This window comes from Ranitomeya variabilis, chromosome 5 (genome assembly GCF_051348905.1).
Source record: "Ranitomeya variabilis isolate aRanVar5 chromosome 5, aRanVar5.hap1, whole genome shotgun sequence".
In the NCBI taxonomy this organism is placed as follows: domain Eukaryota; kingdom Metazoa; phylum Chordata; class Amphibia; order Anura; family Dendrobatidae; genus Ranitomeya; species Ranitomeya variabilis.
Genome location: NC_135236.1, coordinates 44,206,572 through 44,222,526, shown reverse-complemented (window position 1 = coordinate 44,222,526; position 15,955 = coordinate 44,206,572). Strand labels below are relative to the sequence as shown.

The 15,955-nt window shown below is 47.3% G+C and overlaps 1 protein-coding gene across 1 annotated transcript in view; it reads left to right on the top strand.

Annotated features, from left to right (window-relative positions):
• Positions 1 to 15,955, top strand: part of LOC143774826 (uncharacterized) — a 42,238-nt gene that overhangs the window by 17,591 nt on the left and 8,692 nt on the right. The window contains exon 2 of the mRNA XM_077262595.1: positions 11,607 to 11,699. Within this exon, the coding sequence (XP_077118710.1) occupies positions 11,607 to 11,699 (93 nt within the window). The remainder of the gene's footprint in view (positions 1 to 11,606; positions 11,700 to 15,955) is intronic.

Below are 15,955 nucleotides of genomic sequence, written 5' to 3'. Positions count from 1 at the left end.
TCCAGTGGGGACTCACCGCAACCTTGATGGGTTGGAAGTGGTTGTTCAGCCTGTGGCAGGCGGAGGAGTGGACCAAGAAGTCATGATAGCTCGTACGATAGCTGTGGTCCAGCGAGGACATGTCCCCATAAGAGCTTTGAATGTGAGCCCCAGGGAGGTCACCTTGCCACGAGGGACAGATCTGGCCCTGGTGTACCTACATAAGGGTGAAGTGGTGAGTCAGAAGGAGATGTCTTTATCACCGAAAGAAGGCGTGGGGTGGACCCTAGCAGTTGCTGCGGGAGACGAAGAGACACCATCCCCGGAGTGGAGTGGACGGGTCATCCTTGATCAAATGGAAGTGGATGTGAAGGCTATGGGCCCTGAGCATGTACAAGCAATAGAAGCTATGCTGTGGGAAAATCAGGCTGCATTCGCCCGTCACGCCGAAGATTTCGGCTGTACTGAAGCCATCACGCATGAGATACCGACTGGGGAAGCTCGTCCAATTCGAGAACGATACCGGCAGATCCCGCTCAAGATGTATCAAGCGGTGAATACATTACTAGGGCAGATGCTGGATTCAGGAGTGGTGCACTGCAGAGTAGTCAGAGCCCTTGGGCAGCCCCGGTGGTGCTCGTCAAGAAAAAGGATGGGACCATCCGGTTCTGTGTAGATTACAGGAAACTCAATGCCTGCACTGTTCGAGACTCGTATATTTTGCCCCGCATAGAGGAATCCTTGACAGCGTTGGGGAAAGCCAAGTACTTCTCCACCCTGGACCTAGCAAGCGGATACTGGCAAGTAGCCGTGGCAGAGAAAGACAAAGAGAAAACCGCCTTCATCCTCCCTATGGGGCTGTTTGAGTTTAACCGGATGCCCTTCAGGCTCTCCAATGCTCCAGGCACCTTTCAACGGCTGATGGAAAAGTGTTTGGGAGATTTAAATTTTGAGGCTACCCTGATCTATCTGGATGACATCATTGTGTTTTCAGCCTCATTCGAAGACCACCTTGCCCGGCTTGGACAGGTACTCGGAAGACTGCGGGCTCATAACCTGAAGGTGAAGCCAAAAAAATGCCACCTCTTCAAGAAAGAGGTCGAGTACCTAGTAGTGTTGAGCATTCCGATACCGCAAGTATCGGGTATCGGCCGATACTTGCGGGTATTGGAATTCCGATACCGAGATCCGATACTTTTGTGGTATCGGGAATCGGTATCGGGATTAATATCAATGTGTAAAAGAAAGAATTAAAATAAAAAATAGGGATATACTCACCTTTCCGACGCAGCCTGGACTTTACCGCCGTAACCGGGAGCCGTTGTACCTAAAAATGCACGCTTGAAGGGCCTTAGATGAGGTCACGGCGCTCTGATTGGTCCGTAGCGGTCGCATGACCGCTACGCGACCAATCACAAAGCCGTGACGTCACCTAAGGTCTTTCAAGCGCTTGAAAGACCTTAGGTGACGTCACTGCTTTGTGATTGGTCGCGTAGCGGTCACGCGACCGCTACGCGACCAATCAGAAGCTGCGGACGTCTTCTAAGGTATTTCAAGCGCTTGAAAGACCTTAGGTGACGTCACGGCTTTGTGATTGGTCGCGTAGCGGTCACGCGACCGCTACGGACCAATCAGAGCGCCGTGACCTCATCTAAGGCCCTTCAAGCGTGCAATTTTAGGTACAACGGCTCCCGGTTACGGCGGTAAAGTCCAGGCTGCGTCGGAGGGTGAGTATATCCCTATTTTTTATTTTAATTCTTTCTTTTACACATTGATGGATCCCAGGGCCTGAAGGAGAGTTTCCTCTCCTTCAGACCCTGGGAACCATCAGGGATACCGTCCGATACTTGAGTATCATTGACTTGTATTGGTATCGGGTATCGGTATCGGATTAGATCTGATACTTTGCCGGTATCGGCCGATACTTTCCGATACCGATACTTTCAAGTATCGGACGGTATCGCTCAACACTAGTACCTAGGCCACATAGTGTCACAAGATGGAGTTCTACCCTCGCCAGAAAAAGTGGCTGCTATCCAGAAGTGGCCAGTCCCTCAAACAGTGAGAGAACTCCATGCCTTCCTGGGACTCGCTGGGTACTACCGCCGGTTTGTTAAAGACTTTGCGAAGGTGGCAGGTCCTCTCAATGAGTTGCTGAGGGGGACCGTGGGAGTGCCGAAGACCCAGTGCATCCCCTGGGCACAGGGACAACACGAGGCCTTCCAGGCTATAAAGAATGCCCTTACTTCGGCCCCGATTTTGGCCTACACAGACTTCGATCAACCGTTCCTGTTGTACACCGATGGTAGCCTTCATGGACTCGGTGCAGTACTTTCTCAGATACAGGATGGACATGAGAGAGTCATCGGGTATGCTAGCAGGTCCCTGCGAGACAGCGTAAGAAACCCTCACAATTACAGCTCCTTCCGGTTAGAGCTCCTGGCCCTGGTGTGGGCCATGACAGAAAAATTTGCAGGCTTCCTGACAGGTACCACAATTCAAGTTCGAACAGACAATAATCCCCTGGCCCACCTTGAGAATGCTAAATTGGGGGCCTTAGAACAACGGTGGATGGCTCGCCTAGCCAAGTTCGACTTTACTATCCGTTATCGCTCTGCTACCGAAAACGCAAATGCGGATGGGCTGTCAAGAGTGCCTGTGGAGACTCCAGTGGGGGATCTTGATGAGCAACTCGAAGAGGAGGAAACCCCAGACTTTAATAAGTTTAAGCCCCCAATGGTTGTGGCCCAGTCAAGAAGGGAGGCCTGCGCATTACCCCGGTTTCTGGGGAGAACCAATGAGGAATGGGGACACGTTCAGGATGAAGATGAAGGGCTGAGACAGATGAAATGGTGGGTAACGCAAAAGCGGAAGCCTGGCAAACAAGAGAGAGATAATCTGGACTCTGAAATGAGGAGTGTGTTGCACCAGTGGGATAGACTGGAAGTGCGAGAGTCAGTACTATATCGTAAGAGGCAACAGCCAAAAGATATGGAAGTAAGGTGGCAAGTGGTCATCCCAGGAAGAATGGCTCAAAAAATAGCTAAAGAAGCCCACGAATTCGGAGCGCACTTCGGCTCCACAAAGACCTACCAATGGTTGCAGCGGTATGTGTATTGTCCCGGTTGGAGCTTGTGGTGGAAGAGGTTTGCCGGCAATGTCGAGTATGTGACCTCATTAAGAGTACTGAACAGAGGGCACCCATCCAGACCATACAAACTAAGGAACCCCTGGAAGTCTTGATGATCGAATATCTCCTCGTGGGACAGTCGGCCCGGGGGCTGCAATACTGTTTGGTGATGACCGATCATTTCTCTAATTTCACAGTAGTCACTCCGACTAGAGACCAGACTGCGGAATCGGCGGCGCGAGCCATCTGTCAAGACTTCATCCGGGTGTATGGGTGCCCAAAGCGCATCCACTCTGACCAAGGCGCATGTTTCCAAGGCAAGGTGATGGAAGAATTGTATCGCTTGTATGGCATCGAGCGGTCCCGGACCACGCCTTACCACCCTCAAGGCAATGGAGATTGTGAACGCTTCAACAGAACCTTGCTTCAGATGCTGAGAACGTTGGAGGAGGATAAGAAGGCGTGTTGGCCAGACTATCTGCCAGAATTGGTCTGGACCTACAACAATCGGGTCCACTCCACCACGGGTTATACCCCCTATCTACTGTTGTTTGGAAGAGCTGGACGAGAGATCATTGAGCTGAATTTGGAACAGCCAGAGGAGCTGATGGAGCGAACTGTCACCTCATGGGTGAAAGAGCATCGGCAACGATTGCAAACGATACGGCGGTTGGCGGGTCAGAAACTGCAAGGAAAAGAACATACGGCCCGCAAACCGACTCAAGAGTTACCGCTCCAACCTGGAGACCGAGTATTGGTCAGAGAGAAACGCCCTAAGGGAAAACTAAGTGAGAGATGGGAAGTACAGCCATACAAGGTTATCGAGCGAGTGTATGCTAACGACCCTGTCTACAAGGTACAGATTGAAGATGGGGCATCCGCCCCTAGAGTACTTCACAGAAATATGTTGCGGCCTTGCCGGTCTGAGGTCTGTTCTATGCCATTGTCGCCTGAAGGCGCCACTCCACATCCTGCATCTGTCATGCCTGATGGTCAAATCGATGATGAGTGGTGGACCGTCCCTGACACAGTAGGGGGTCCTCAGCCGCCCAGAGACGGTAATCCCATGGATGTACCAGTACCGCCATGCGAGGATGAGACCAGACAAGAGCTCACAATGTCCCCTGCAACAAGTGTTCCTCTGGAAGATAGTCAAGCCTTGCCTGACAGCCAAGAGCTTCGGAGATCCCAGAGGTCTAATGCAGGGGTTCCACCAGTCCGATATGTAGAACAGTGTGCTCTGTCTGTTTTTACACCTTTGTTGCCTCCTCCATTACACTTTTACCCTGATGCTGTGATGGCCGAGGACGACCATCATTAAGAAGGGAGGCATGTAAGAGGGTGGTGCTGTTATGGACAGTAAGAAACACGCTGTCACTTTAAGAGGCTGCACCCCCTTGTCTGGTGTGATGGTATGTTCTGCTTTCCCCCCTGCTCTTATCGTTGTTATGAACTGGTCAGTGCTGTGTGCAGGGGTGGAGCTGAAGCAGCGTGTGTGAGAAGCAGAAGCTGCTAGAAAGAACAGAGAGAATTGTGTGCTGTGTTGGCTGCAAGAAAGATTACACAGCTTGAGACGAACTGCGTTTGTGAAATAGACTTTCCCGGTTACAGCAAAGGTGGTGTTCTGTGCTAGTTGGTGAAGCCACGAAGATACTGAGAAGGGGACTTACAGTTTCCAGGAGCATCTCTAGTATTCAGAAGCAAGGAGAAGACCACGCTTCGCAGAACTGACAGGAATTCGTGCGCACCACCGTTTTGGATTTCTGGGGGCCCCCTGGGACTGGACCTGAGTCCCCAACATCACCGTGAGTCTGTTCCTGTATGGTGCACCAGTTAGGGCCTAGTGCAGGCTTCAGTAGTCAGTACACGGTAGCCATGTGGCCTGCTTAGTAAAGGCCAGGGAGGTTATACATACAGTATCATAGTTATTGGTTGTATTGTTTAAAGTTGCTTGTGAGACAAATTCTAAGTCTGTAAATTGTTGGAGAACCGTGCTATTTTACGGACAAGATTACTTATTTTACGGACAAGATTACTTATTTATATTGTCTTTTGCTATTGTTAACCCCTGTTTGCATCTTCCTCATTCCCTTCATTCCTTGCCTCCCAATAAATCTACCCTTTTTTGTTTGCACCTCATCTTGTGTACAGTAGTCTTCCTGCACAGTGGTGGTCCCCCAGCCATCGCTTCAGTAACAGATGCTCAGCTGTGACACGCAGCATGCACAGGCTGTACTGGATGTTATTGTAACAGATGCTCAGCTGTGACACGCAGCATGCACAGGCTGTACTGGATGTTATTGTAACAGATGCTCAGCTGTGACACGCAGCACACACAGGCTGTACTGGATGTTATTGTAACAGATGCTCAGCTGTCACACACAGCATGCACAGGCTGTACTGGATGTTATTGTAATAGATGCTCAGCTGTGACACGCAGCACACACAGGCTGTACTGTATGTTATTGTAGCAGATGCTCAGCTGTGACACGCAGCACACACAGGCTGTACTGTATGTTATTGTAGCAGATGCTCAGCTGTGACACGCAGCACACACAGGCTGTACTGGATATTATTGTAGCAGATGCTCAGCTGTGACACGCAGCACACTGTTATGGTCCGGTGGTAGGACCTCAAAACTGACCTGACACATATGACCAGAATATAGGACAAGTTCTGGGGATGTGGCAGCTATACTGACCGCAATCCTGATCCTATCCACACACACTAAAGGCAGCCGTGGAGCATTCCTAAAATCCTAGACGCCACGTTCACAGCCTGAGAAACTGGCTACCCCTAGAGAGAAAGCAAAGACCTTACTTGCCTCAGAGAAATAACCCCAAGTTATAGATAGCCCCCACAAATAATAACGGTGAGTTAAGGGGAAAAGACAAACGTAGAAATGAAACAGGTTAAGCAAATGAGGCCCGCTAATACTAGATAGACAGAAAATAGATAGGAGTCTGTGCGGTCAGTACAAAAACTATCAAAAATAAACCACGCAGAGAATGCAAGAATCCCCACACCGACTCACGATGTGAGGGGCGCACTCTGCACCCCAGAACCAGCAAGCAAAAAATCACATAAAAGCAAGCTGGACTGAACTCATTATATACTGAGAAACGTTTTCAAGGAAATAATGAGCAAACAAACTTAGCTTCTCCAGCGGGAGACTGGTCACAAGGAATATTCAGGAGAACTCAGAAACAGGACTGAATACACCGACAGCAGGCAACAAATGAAGGGCCAGGTGAATTAAATAGGCCCAGCATAGCAGGAAATGAATCAGCAGAGCCCAGCCAAGACAGCCATATCGCTAAAGGCCACCAGAGGGAGTCCTAGAACAAACTCACACAGTACCGCTCATGACCACAGGAGGGAGCCCGAGAACAGAATTCACAACAGCACACACAGGCTGTACTGGATATTATTGTAGCAGATGCTCAGCTGTGACACGCAGCACACACAGGCTGTACTGGATGTTATTGTAGCAGATGCTCAGCTGTGACACGCAGCACGCACAGGCTGTACTGTATGTTATTGTAGCAGATGCTCAGCTGTGACACGCAGCACACACAGGCTGTACTGGATATTATTGTAACAGATGCTCAGCTGTGACACGCAGCACACACAGGCTGTACTGTATGTTATTGTAGCAGATGCTCAGCTGTGACACGCAGCACACACAGGCTGTACTGTATGTTATTGTAGCAGATGCTCAGCTGTGACACGCAGCACACACAGGCTGTACTGGATGTTATTGTAGCAGATGCTCAGCTGTGACACGCAGCACACACAGGCTGTACTGGATGTTATTGTAGCAGATGCTCAGCTGTCACACACAGCACGCACAGGCTGTACTGGATGTTATTGTAACAGATGCTCAGCTGTGACACGCAGCACACACAGGCTGTACTGGATGTTATTGTAGCAGATGCTCAGCTGTCACACACAGCACTCACATCTTGCAATGGATATTTTTTTTTTCCACAGAGTTGTTATACTGAGTCAGTAGGGATATCTCTCACAACCTTATTTTTTGTGGACAAGGAGGCGATCTGTACAAGGCTCCTTTTTTGTCAAGCCAAATCCATTATCTATCTATCTATCTATCTATCTATCTATCTATCTATCTATCTATCTATCTATCTCTCCATCTATCTATCTATTATTTATCTGTCTATTATCTACAGTGCCTTGCGAAGTATTCGGCTCCCTGGAACTTTTCAACCTTTTCCCACATATCATGCTTCAAACATAAAGATACCAAATGTAAATTTTTGGTGAAGAATCAACAACAAGTGGAGCACAATTGTGAAGTTGAACGAAATGTATTGGTTATTATAAATGTATTATATTTTAAATTGGAAATACAATATTGTGAAAGGAAAATTTACAGTGAAAAGAAAGTACTTTGGCTAATCTATATGCTATGTATATGAGTAGGTTTGAGCGAAACGGATCGGACAAATTCAAAAATTGCCGGCTTTTGGCAAAGTCGGGTTTCATGAAACCCGACCCGATCCCAGTGTGGGATCGGCCATGAGGTCGGCGATCTTCGCGCAAAAGTCGCGTTTCATATGACGTGTTCAGCGCCATTTTTCAGCCAATGAAGGAGGACGCAGAGTGTGGGCAGCGTGATGACATAGGTCTCAGTCCCCATCATCTTAGAGAAGGGCATGACAGTGATTGTCTTGCTTTCTGCCGCGTCACAGGGGCTATAAAGGGGCGTTCCCGCCGACCGCCATCTTACTTCTGCCGATCGTAGCATAGGGAGAGATTGCTGCAGCTTCATCAGAAGAAGGGATATCGTTAGGGAGGGAAGATTAACCCCCAAACTGCTTGTGCTGTAGCGATTTCCACTGTCCAACACCACCTTTGTTTTGCAGGGACAGTGGAGGCTAGATTTCTCTTCATCAGCTCTGTAGCTTATTAGGCTGCCCTAGAAGGCTCCCTGATAGCTGCATTGCTGTTTGTACGCCGCTGTGCAAACCAACTGCTTTTTTAAAAGCAAAAATCCTGTTGCTCCTTTCTGCACAGTTCTATTGTTTATTTGCCCACACTTTTGTGTGCAGCAGTCCTTTTTATTGCTGCCATACTTGTCCTGAGATCATTGTAGGGAGATTGAAATTGTACTACAGTCCTTGGATTTTTTCATATATCTTCCAGCCACGTTCTGCCACTTACATTGTGTTGTTTTACACTGGGCCTGAGTCTTGGTTCAGTCTCAAAAAATAAAGGGAGATTTAAATTCTCAACAAGTTTATATACACCTTCTACCTTGTTTTACAGTACCATTTACCAGTTGTTATTTTGGTTAGAGTTTCAAAAAAATGAGGAAGTCTGGTGGAAGAGCCCGTGGGCGGTGGTTGCCAGCTGGTACTGATGGTGGTGGTGCACAACCAACGTCAGACACACCGTCGTAATATGAGGGGCCCTGTGCCAGTATCACCGCCCACGAGAGAGTGCTCCCCGCAGATCGAGCAGTGCTCTACCACTTGCAATACTTACCTCTCCCAGCTCCACCACTGTGTAGTCTGTGCTGTTAAATCCTTCAATGGCACCGCCAATACAAATTTGTTGAAATGATAGATGATAGTTAAAATATACAGGGGCCCTGACCTCCATTTAGACCAGTTATTACTTTGAGCCTACTACCACTGTCTGCTACTCAGCAGAGGAGCCCACCCCTGTACCTAGCTATGCCACCTGTTTATTTATGAACAATTTTTTGGCAGACATTTAGCCCACTTTATTATTTGGCCTACTAACTGTGTCTGCCACTCCTTACAGTTTTCCTCCACTGAACAAAGCAATGCCGCCTGTTTAGTCCTGTTACCAATTTTGAACTGCATTTAGCCTACTTTATTATTTTGGGCCTATATCTGTGTTTCCTCCTCATCCTGCCCATTGCCCAGCCACTGCTAGATGAGTCTGCTGGTACATTGACCTAGACCACTACATTCCCCTTGCACTCTACACAGCCAGATTCTGACCCTGCTGAAAGTAAGGTTCCCCTTCCCGCATACTATACCACCTTACAGAGGGACAAAGAGGAAGGTGCAGATGAAAGTGCAGGTTCCTTCATCAGGTGGGGGGGCATACTCGTTGGCGACGTCACTGGCACAGGGCCCCTCATAGTACGCAAAAGTGTCTCTGCCAGTGGGAGGCGCCACCCGCTGTCAAACACACCGCCATACTTTGAGGGGCCCTGTGCCAGTGCCAATGAGTGGGCCCCCCCTGCTTGCTCAGGATCACAGCACTTGCAAAGTTGAAATACTTACCTCTCACAGCTCCACCGCCGTGACGTATTCCGCGTTTCCTGGGCCCACGAAAATCTTGAGCCAGCCCTACCCCCCCCACAACTTTAGCCAAATGACCCCCAGTTTTCAATGCCTAACTATTATTATAAAGTAAATTAAGATTGACAAGCTTAAGTAATAAGAATTGATGTTTTTGGCATTAAAATGGGCACTGTAGGTGTTTTCCTGTCCTCCCCTCACTGCCGACTTTGATTCCCCATTGACTTGCATTGGGTTTCGTGTTTCAGTCGGCCCCCGACTTTTCGTAATAATCGACTGATTTCACCCGATCCGACTTTTGACAAAGTCGGGTTTCGCGAAACCTGACTCGATCTGAAAAAAGTAAAAGTCGCTCAACTCTATATATGAGTCCAATGCGTATCCTATAGCTGGGTCCCTGTCCTGATAAGATTCCTCTCTTGGATTAAAAAGCCTACAATATATGAGGCAGGAAGGAACCAGCTAGATTGGATGTGGGAGTGCACATGTAACATGAATTTGTTACAAACAGAAAAACTGACCAGAACATCAAAACTAGTGAGAACAAATGCCAGAGAGGTGTCTTAGCAATATTTCATTTCAAATTTTCAAAAATTCCATATGTACATGATATAGCACTTAACCAATTTTCGATGGCAGTAATGCAGTTCCAAATTTCTAGATTTACTATTTTAAACAATCCAGAGTGCAGCTTTGTATTTTCTTAGAATTGTTATGTTAGCTGGCCCCTGTTCACACTAGTTGGGATGTGCTGGTCAGTTTTTCTCTTTGACCTGCCATTATGATTCTCCAGGCCATTACTAGTTCATAGACACCAAACATGTCTAGGTTCTTTTTTTATTTAAGTGGTGAAAAAAAAATCCAAAGTTTGTTTAAAAAAAAAAAAAAAAATGTGCATGATTTTCCGAGACCCGTAGCATCTCCATTTTTTTTATATAGGACTGGTTGAGGGTTTATTTTTTGCGCACCGAGCTGATGCTTTTATGGATACCATTTTGGGATAGATACAATGTTTTGATCTCCTGTTATTAGATTTTAATGTAATGTTACACTTACCAGAAAACGTAATTCTGGCGTTTTAACATTTTTCTCATTATGCCGCTTATCAGTCAGATTAATTCTTCTTATATATTGATAGATCGGGTGATTCTGCATGTGGCGATACCAAATATGCAATTTTTTTTATTGTTTTAGTTTAAATTGGGCTAAAGAGGGGCGATTTAAAAGTTTAGATTTTTTAAATTTGTTTATATTTTTAAAACCTTTTTTTTTAACTTTTTGCTAGCTTTGATAGTCTCCATGGGATCATTTGTGCTACACAGAGCTTCAGCTTCACTTGCTATGAGCACTGACCGCTGGGCAGCGCTCATAGCTATCCGGCTATGACAACCGCAAGGGTCTCCTGCAAAACCCTGGTTTTCATGCCAACCTATCGATGATGTTATGTGACATGGGCGCTGATGGGTGGGATTTGAGACGCGCTTCTGGCGTGAGCATGTTAAATGCTGCTGTCAGAGACTGGCAGCGTCATTTAACATGTTAACAGCAGTGGATCGCGATAAAATGAACTGACATGTGCCGGAAAAGATGTGGGCTCAGCATCGGAAATGGGGAGACGAGACATGCCCCATACACGTACAGCGCATGTCGTGAAGGGGTTAAAGTCTACAAAACAGGCATATATTGTCCCATGCTTTGTGTTGTCTTTGAATGAGGCTGTGAAGGTAGTGTGATGGTTTGGTATGAACCCTGCTTGGCTTTGGTTGATGATGTGCTCGGTGAAGAAATTGAGGATCCTCTTGTTTAGGATGCGGTTAAGCAGTGGTGGTGACACATACTGAATGCCTCTGTAGTTGGCAGGGTCATACCTGTCCCTACTCGTATGGATGGGTGTGATGACACCTTGGTTCCAGGTATAAGGGAAGTAGTCAGCACAATATTGAACAGTTTAACCATTGCTACCTGTATTTTGGTGGGCTGTACTTCAGCATTTCTGGTGGGATTCCATATAGGCCACTGGATTTTCTACACTTTATGGAAGAGATTCTCTCTGTAGCTCCATGTAATGCTATTGGACTTTTTCCTCCACTGCCTTTAGCTTTGCCATCATGTTTTTCTGTTCTTGGCTTAGTCCTTCCTTATCATCTATCTATCTGAGAAGAAAGTACATTGTTCCATTTTGTCTTACTTTACAGGGACTTCACCACCAACGGCGGATTTCACTTATTCATCATCAACGATGACAGACTTCGCTTCGTTAGGGATCACAGATTCTTGGTCCACACCAAGTAGGTGATGTTTTTCTGTTGATTATTCTCAGTAATTCCTCTGATGATGAAGATATACAGACAGTGTTAGATCCCTGATTGTTATGATCCTTAGTGGTTGAGGATCACGATTTACTCCAGCTAAGTAACAAACATAGGACCAGCTCTAGGGAGGTGGCAAACTGGACTGACCGCAAATCTGAACCTATCCAAACACACTAGAAGTAGCCGGTGAACGTGCCTAAAAATCCTAGATGTTTCGAGCCAGCCTGAGGAACTAACTACCCCTAGAGAGAAAGAAAAGACCTCTCTTGCCTCCAGAGAAATAATCCCCAAAGATATAGAAGCCCCCAACAGATAATAACGGTGAGGTAAGAGGAAGGCACATACACAGGGGTGAAAGCAGATTCAGCAAATGAGGCCCACTAATACTAGATAGCAGAAAATAGAAAAGGGAATCTATGCGGTCAGTAAAAAACCCTTACAAAATATCCACACTGAGATTTCAAGAACCCCCGCACCAACTAACGGTGTGGGGGGAGAAACTCAGTCCCCTAGAGCAACCAGCAAGCGAGGAGATCACATCTTAGCAAGCTGGACAAGAAACATGATGAATGCTGATAATCAAAAAATGAACAAACAAAAACTTAGCTTGTCTTGGAGAGACTGGGAGCAAGGTAGTCACAAGGAATCTGAAGAGCACTGAATACATTGATAGCAGGCAAGGAACTGAGTATCCAGGTGAGCTAAATAGGAAACCAACCAAGGATAATGACCCAGCTGATGCAGGCAACCTGCAGAAAGACAACACTACACAGTACCGCTTGTGACCACTAGAGGGAGCCTAAAAACAGAGTTCACAACACCTGATGATCTGAGATTATCTTTCTCCTTAGGGCTCATTTCCACATGCGAGGCACACGTCCGTATCTCGCATGTGGAAACCAAGCTCTGGCGCCGGCACTTTGGAGCGGAGCTGTGCAGCTCCATGTGTTCCTATGCGGCCGCACGCTCCACTCTGGAGTGCCGGCTCCACAGCTTGGTTTCCACATGCGAGATACGGACGTGTGCCTCGCATGTGGAAATGAGCCCTAAGAAGAATGAGTTGAGAGACAGCTAAACTCTTTACTATCGATGCCTTGAGGTAGACGCAGGTGGTTCTTTACAACTTTTATTCATAGGATCAGTGAAAAACTACAAGAAAAATGAAAGTACTCAGTACAAGGCATACAACATATCTATACTACATAGCATTATGTTTGGTATGAGACAGACAACGTAATTACACAACATGGCAAATAGTCTAAATAGCTATAATAGCAGAAGACTACGTCAATAATAAAACATGTAGAACAGAGTAGCTACATCATACAGTATGGTGAGCTCTAACAAAGGGGGCATAATAACTCACCGACTGTGCTATGTGGAGGTAAACAACCAGATGGGCTGAAAATCCGAGAGAGATAGATGAAAAGCATGTCATCACTAATGAGCAGTGGTGCCGCTATCATGGGGCAAGTTGAGCCCTTTGCTTCAGGCCGCAGTCATCACTGAAAGACAGGGGGCGGCAGAGCGGCGGTCAGAGCACCTGGTGCCGACTCTCCATAATCCCTGACATTTGCTGTCACTAGCGTGCCCCTGCTCACAACCCACGGTGTACAATATCAGCCGGTCATCCCTGCACCTTGGCTGCTCTGTGCAAACAGGACCTGTGATGAGGTCACAGGAGGGGAGGAGTCAGTGGGTCACATGATCGGGACCTCCAGGGATTGCAGGACTCTACTGTGCTGGTTGCCATGGTAAGTGTGTGTATGAGGTGTATGGAGCGGAGCCGTGTGTGTATGAGGTGTATGGAGGGGAGCCGTGTGTGTATGAGGTGTATGGAGTGGAGCCGTGTGTGTATGAGGTGTATGGAGCGGAGCCGTGTGTGTACGAGGTGTATGGAGCAGAGCTGAATGTGTATGAGGTGTATGGAGCAGAGTCGTGTGTGTATGAGGTGTATGGAGTGGAGCCGTGTGTGTATGAGGTCTATGGAGTGGAGCCGTGTGTGTATGAGGTGTATGGAGCGGAGCCGTGTGTGTACGTGGTATATGGAGCAGAGCTGAATGTGTATGAGGTGTATGGAGCGGAGCCGTGTGTGTATGAGGTGTATGGAGTGGAGCCGTGTGTGTATGAGGTGTATGGAGTGGAGCCGTGTGTGTATGAGGTGTATGGAGTGGAGCCGTGTGTGTATGAGGTGTATGGAGCGGAGCCATGTGTGTATGAGGTGTATGGAGTGGAGCTGAATGTGTACAAGGTGTATGCAGCGGAGCCGTGTGTGTGTGAGGTTATGGAGCAGAGCCGTTTATGTATGAGGTGTACGGAGCAGAGCCGGGTGTGTATGAGGTGTATGGAGCGGAGCTGAATGCGTACGAGGTGTATGGAGTGGAGCCGTGTGTGTATGAGGTGTATGGAGTGGAGCCGTGTGTGTATGAGGTGTACGGAGCAGAACCGGGTGTGTATGAGGTGTACGGAGCACAGCCGAGTGTGTATTAGGTGTATGGAGCGGAGCTGAATGTGTACGAGGTGTATGGAGCGGAGCCGTGTGTGTATGAGGTGTATGGAGCGGAGCCAGGTGTGTATGAGGTGTATAGAGCAGAGCCGGCTGTGTGCGAGGTGTATGGAGCGGAGCCGCATGAGTACAGAGTGGCGCCATGAGTGCAAGGTGTACGGAGCACAGCCGCGTGTGTAGGAGTAACTATGTGTGGCCATTATACAGTATGGAGCATCATGTGGGATCATTATACAGTATGGAGCATCATGAGAGGCCATTATACAGTATGGAGCATCATGTGTGGCCATTATACAGTATGGAGCATCATGTGTGGCCATTATACAGTATGGAGCACTGTGTGGCCATTATGCAGTATGGAGCATCATGTGTGGCCATTATACAGTATGGAGCATCATGTGGGACCATTATACAGTATGGAGCATCATGTGAGGCCATTATACAGTATGGAGCATCATTTGTGGCCATTATACAGTATGGAGCATCATGTGTGGCCATTATACAGTATGGAGCACTGTGTGGCCTATATACAGTATGGAGCATCATGTGGGGGTCATTATACTGTATGGAGCAATATATGGGGCTCATTATACTGTATGGATGGAGCACTGTGTGGCCATTATACAGTATGGAGCACTGTGTGGCCATTATACAATATTGAGCATAATGTGTGGCTATTATACAGTATGGAGCATCATGTGTGACCATTATACAGTATGGAGCATTATGTGTGCCCATTATACAGTATGGAGCACTGTGTGGCTATTATACAGTATGGAGTATCATGTGTGGCCATTATACAGTATGGAGCACTGTGTGGCCATTATACAGTATGGAGCATCATTTGGGGGTCATTATACTGTATGGAGCAATATATGGGGCTCATTATACTGTATGGAGCAATATATGGGGCATGTTATTCTGTATGGGGCGCTGTGTGGTGCCCACAATACTGTATGGAGCAATATATGGGCCTCATTATACTGTTTGGAGCAATACATGGGGTAAAAAACACCATAAGAGGAAAGACCTCCACTATTCTTAACAAAAAAAAACAAAAAAACAGTATACAGGCAGAGATGCTTACCTGTTCAAGGCCTCCAACAATTGCACTAACCAAGGTACAGCGGACCCAAGTTAAGATGGCAAATACACAGGTGCAATAATGCCGATAATGCAGCCACCTTACAATCAGGAATTGGCCGCTTGGTGCACCTGTGCAAACAAATAGTCTGTATCTGGCGTGATCACACAGGAATGCAAAGTATATGGCTCAAAGCCTATTAATGACGCCATGTAGCGGGCTCACCATAATGCATCCTGTGTGAACATGGTGAACATGAACACAGGTGCACCAAGCGGCCAATTCCTGATTGTAGGGTGGCTGCATTATCGGTATTATTGCACCTGTGTATTTGCCATCTTAACTTGGGTCAGCTGTACCTTGGTTAGTGCAATTGTTGGAGGCCTTGAACAGGTAAGCATCTCTGCCTGTATACTAGCAATACATGGGGCTCATTATTCTGTAAGGAGCACTGTGGTGCCCAGAATACTGTATGGAGGACTATACTGTCTGATTGATGACCTATTGTAGAATGTACAATAGTTATCACTCATGTAATGTATGGGGGGACTGTATATGAGATGGGAGCCCTATAGGGGGGCTGTACTGTATATCTGTTTGGGGGGGGCGCCGTTTTGAAGTTCGCCTCAGGCAGCAGTGTGG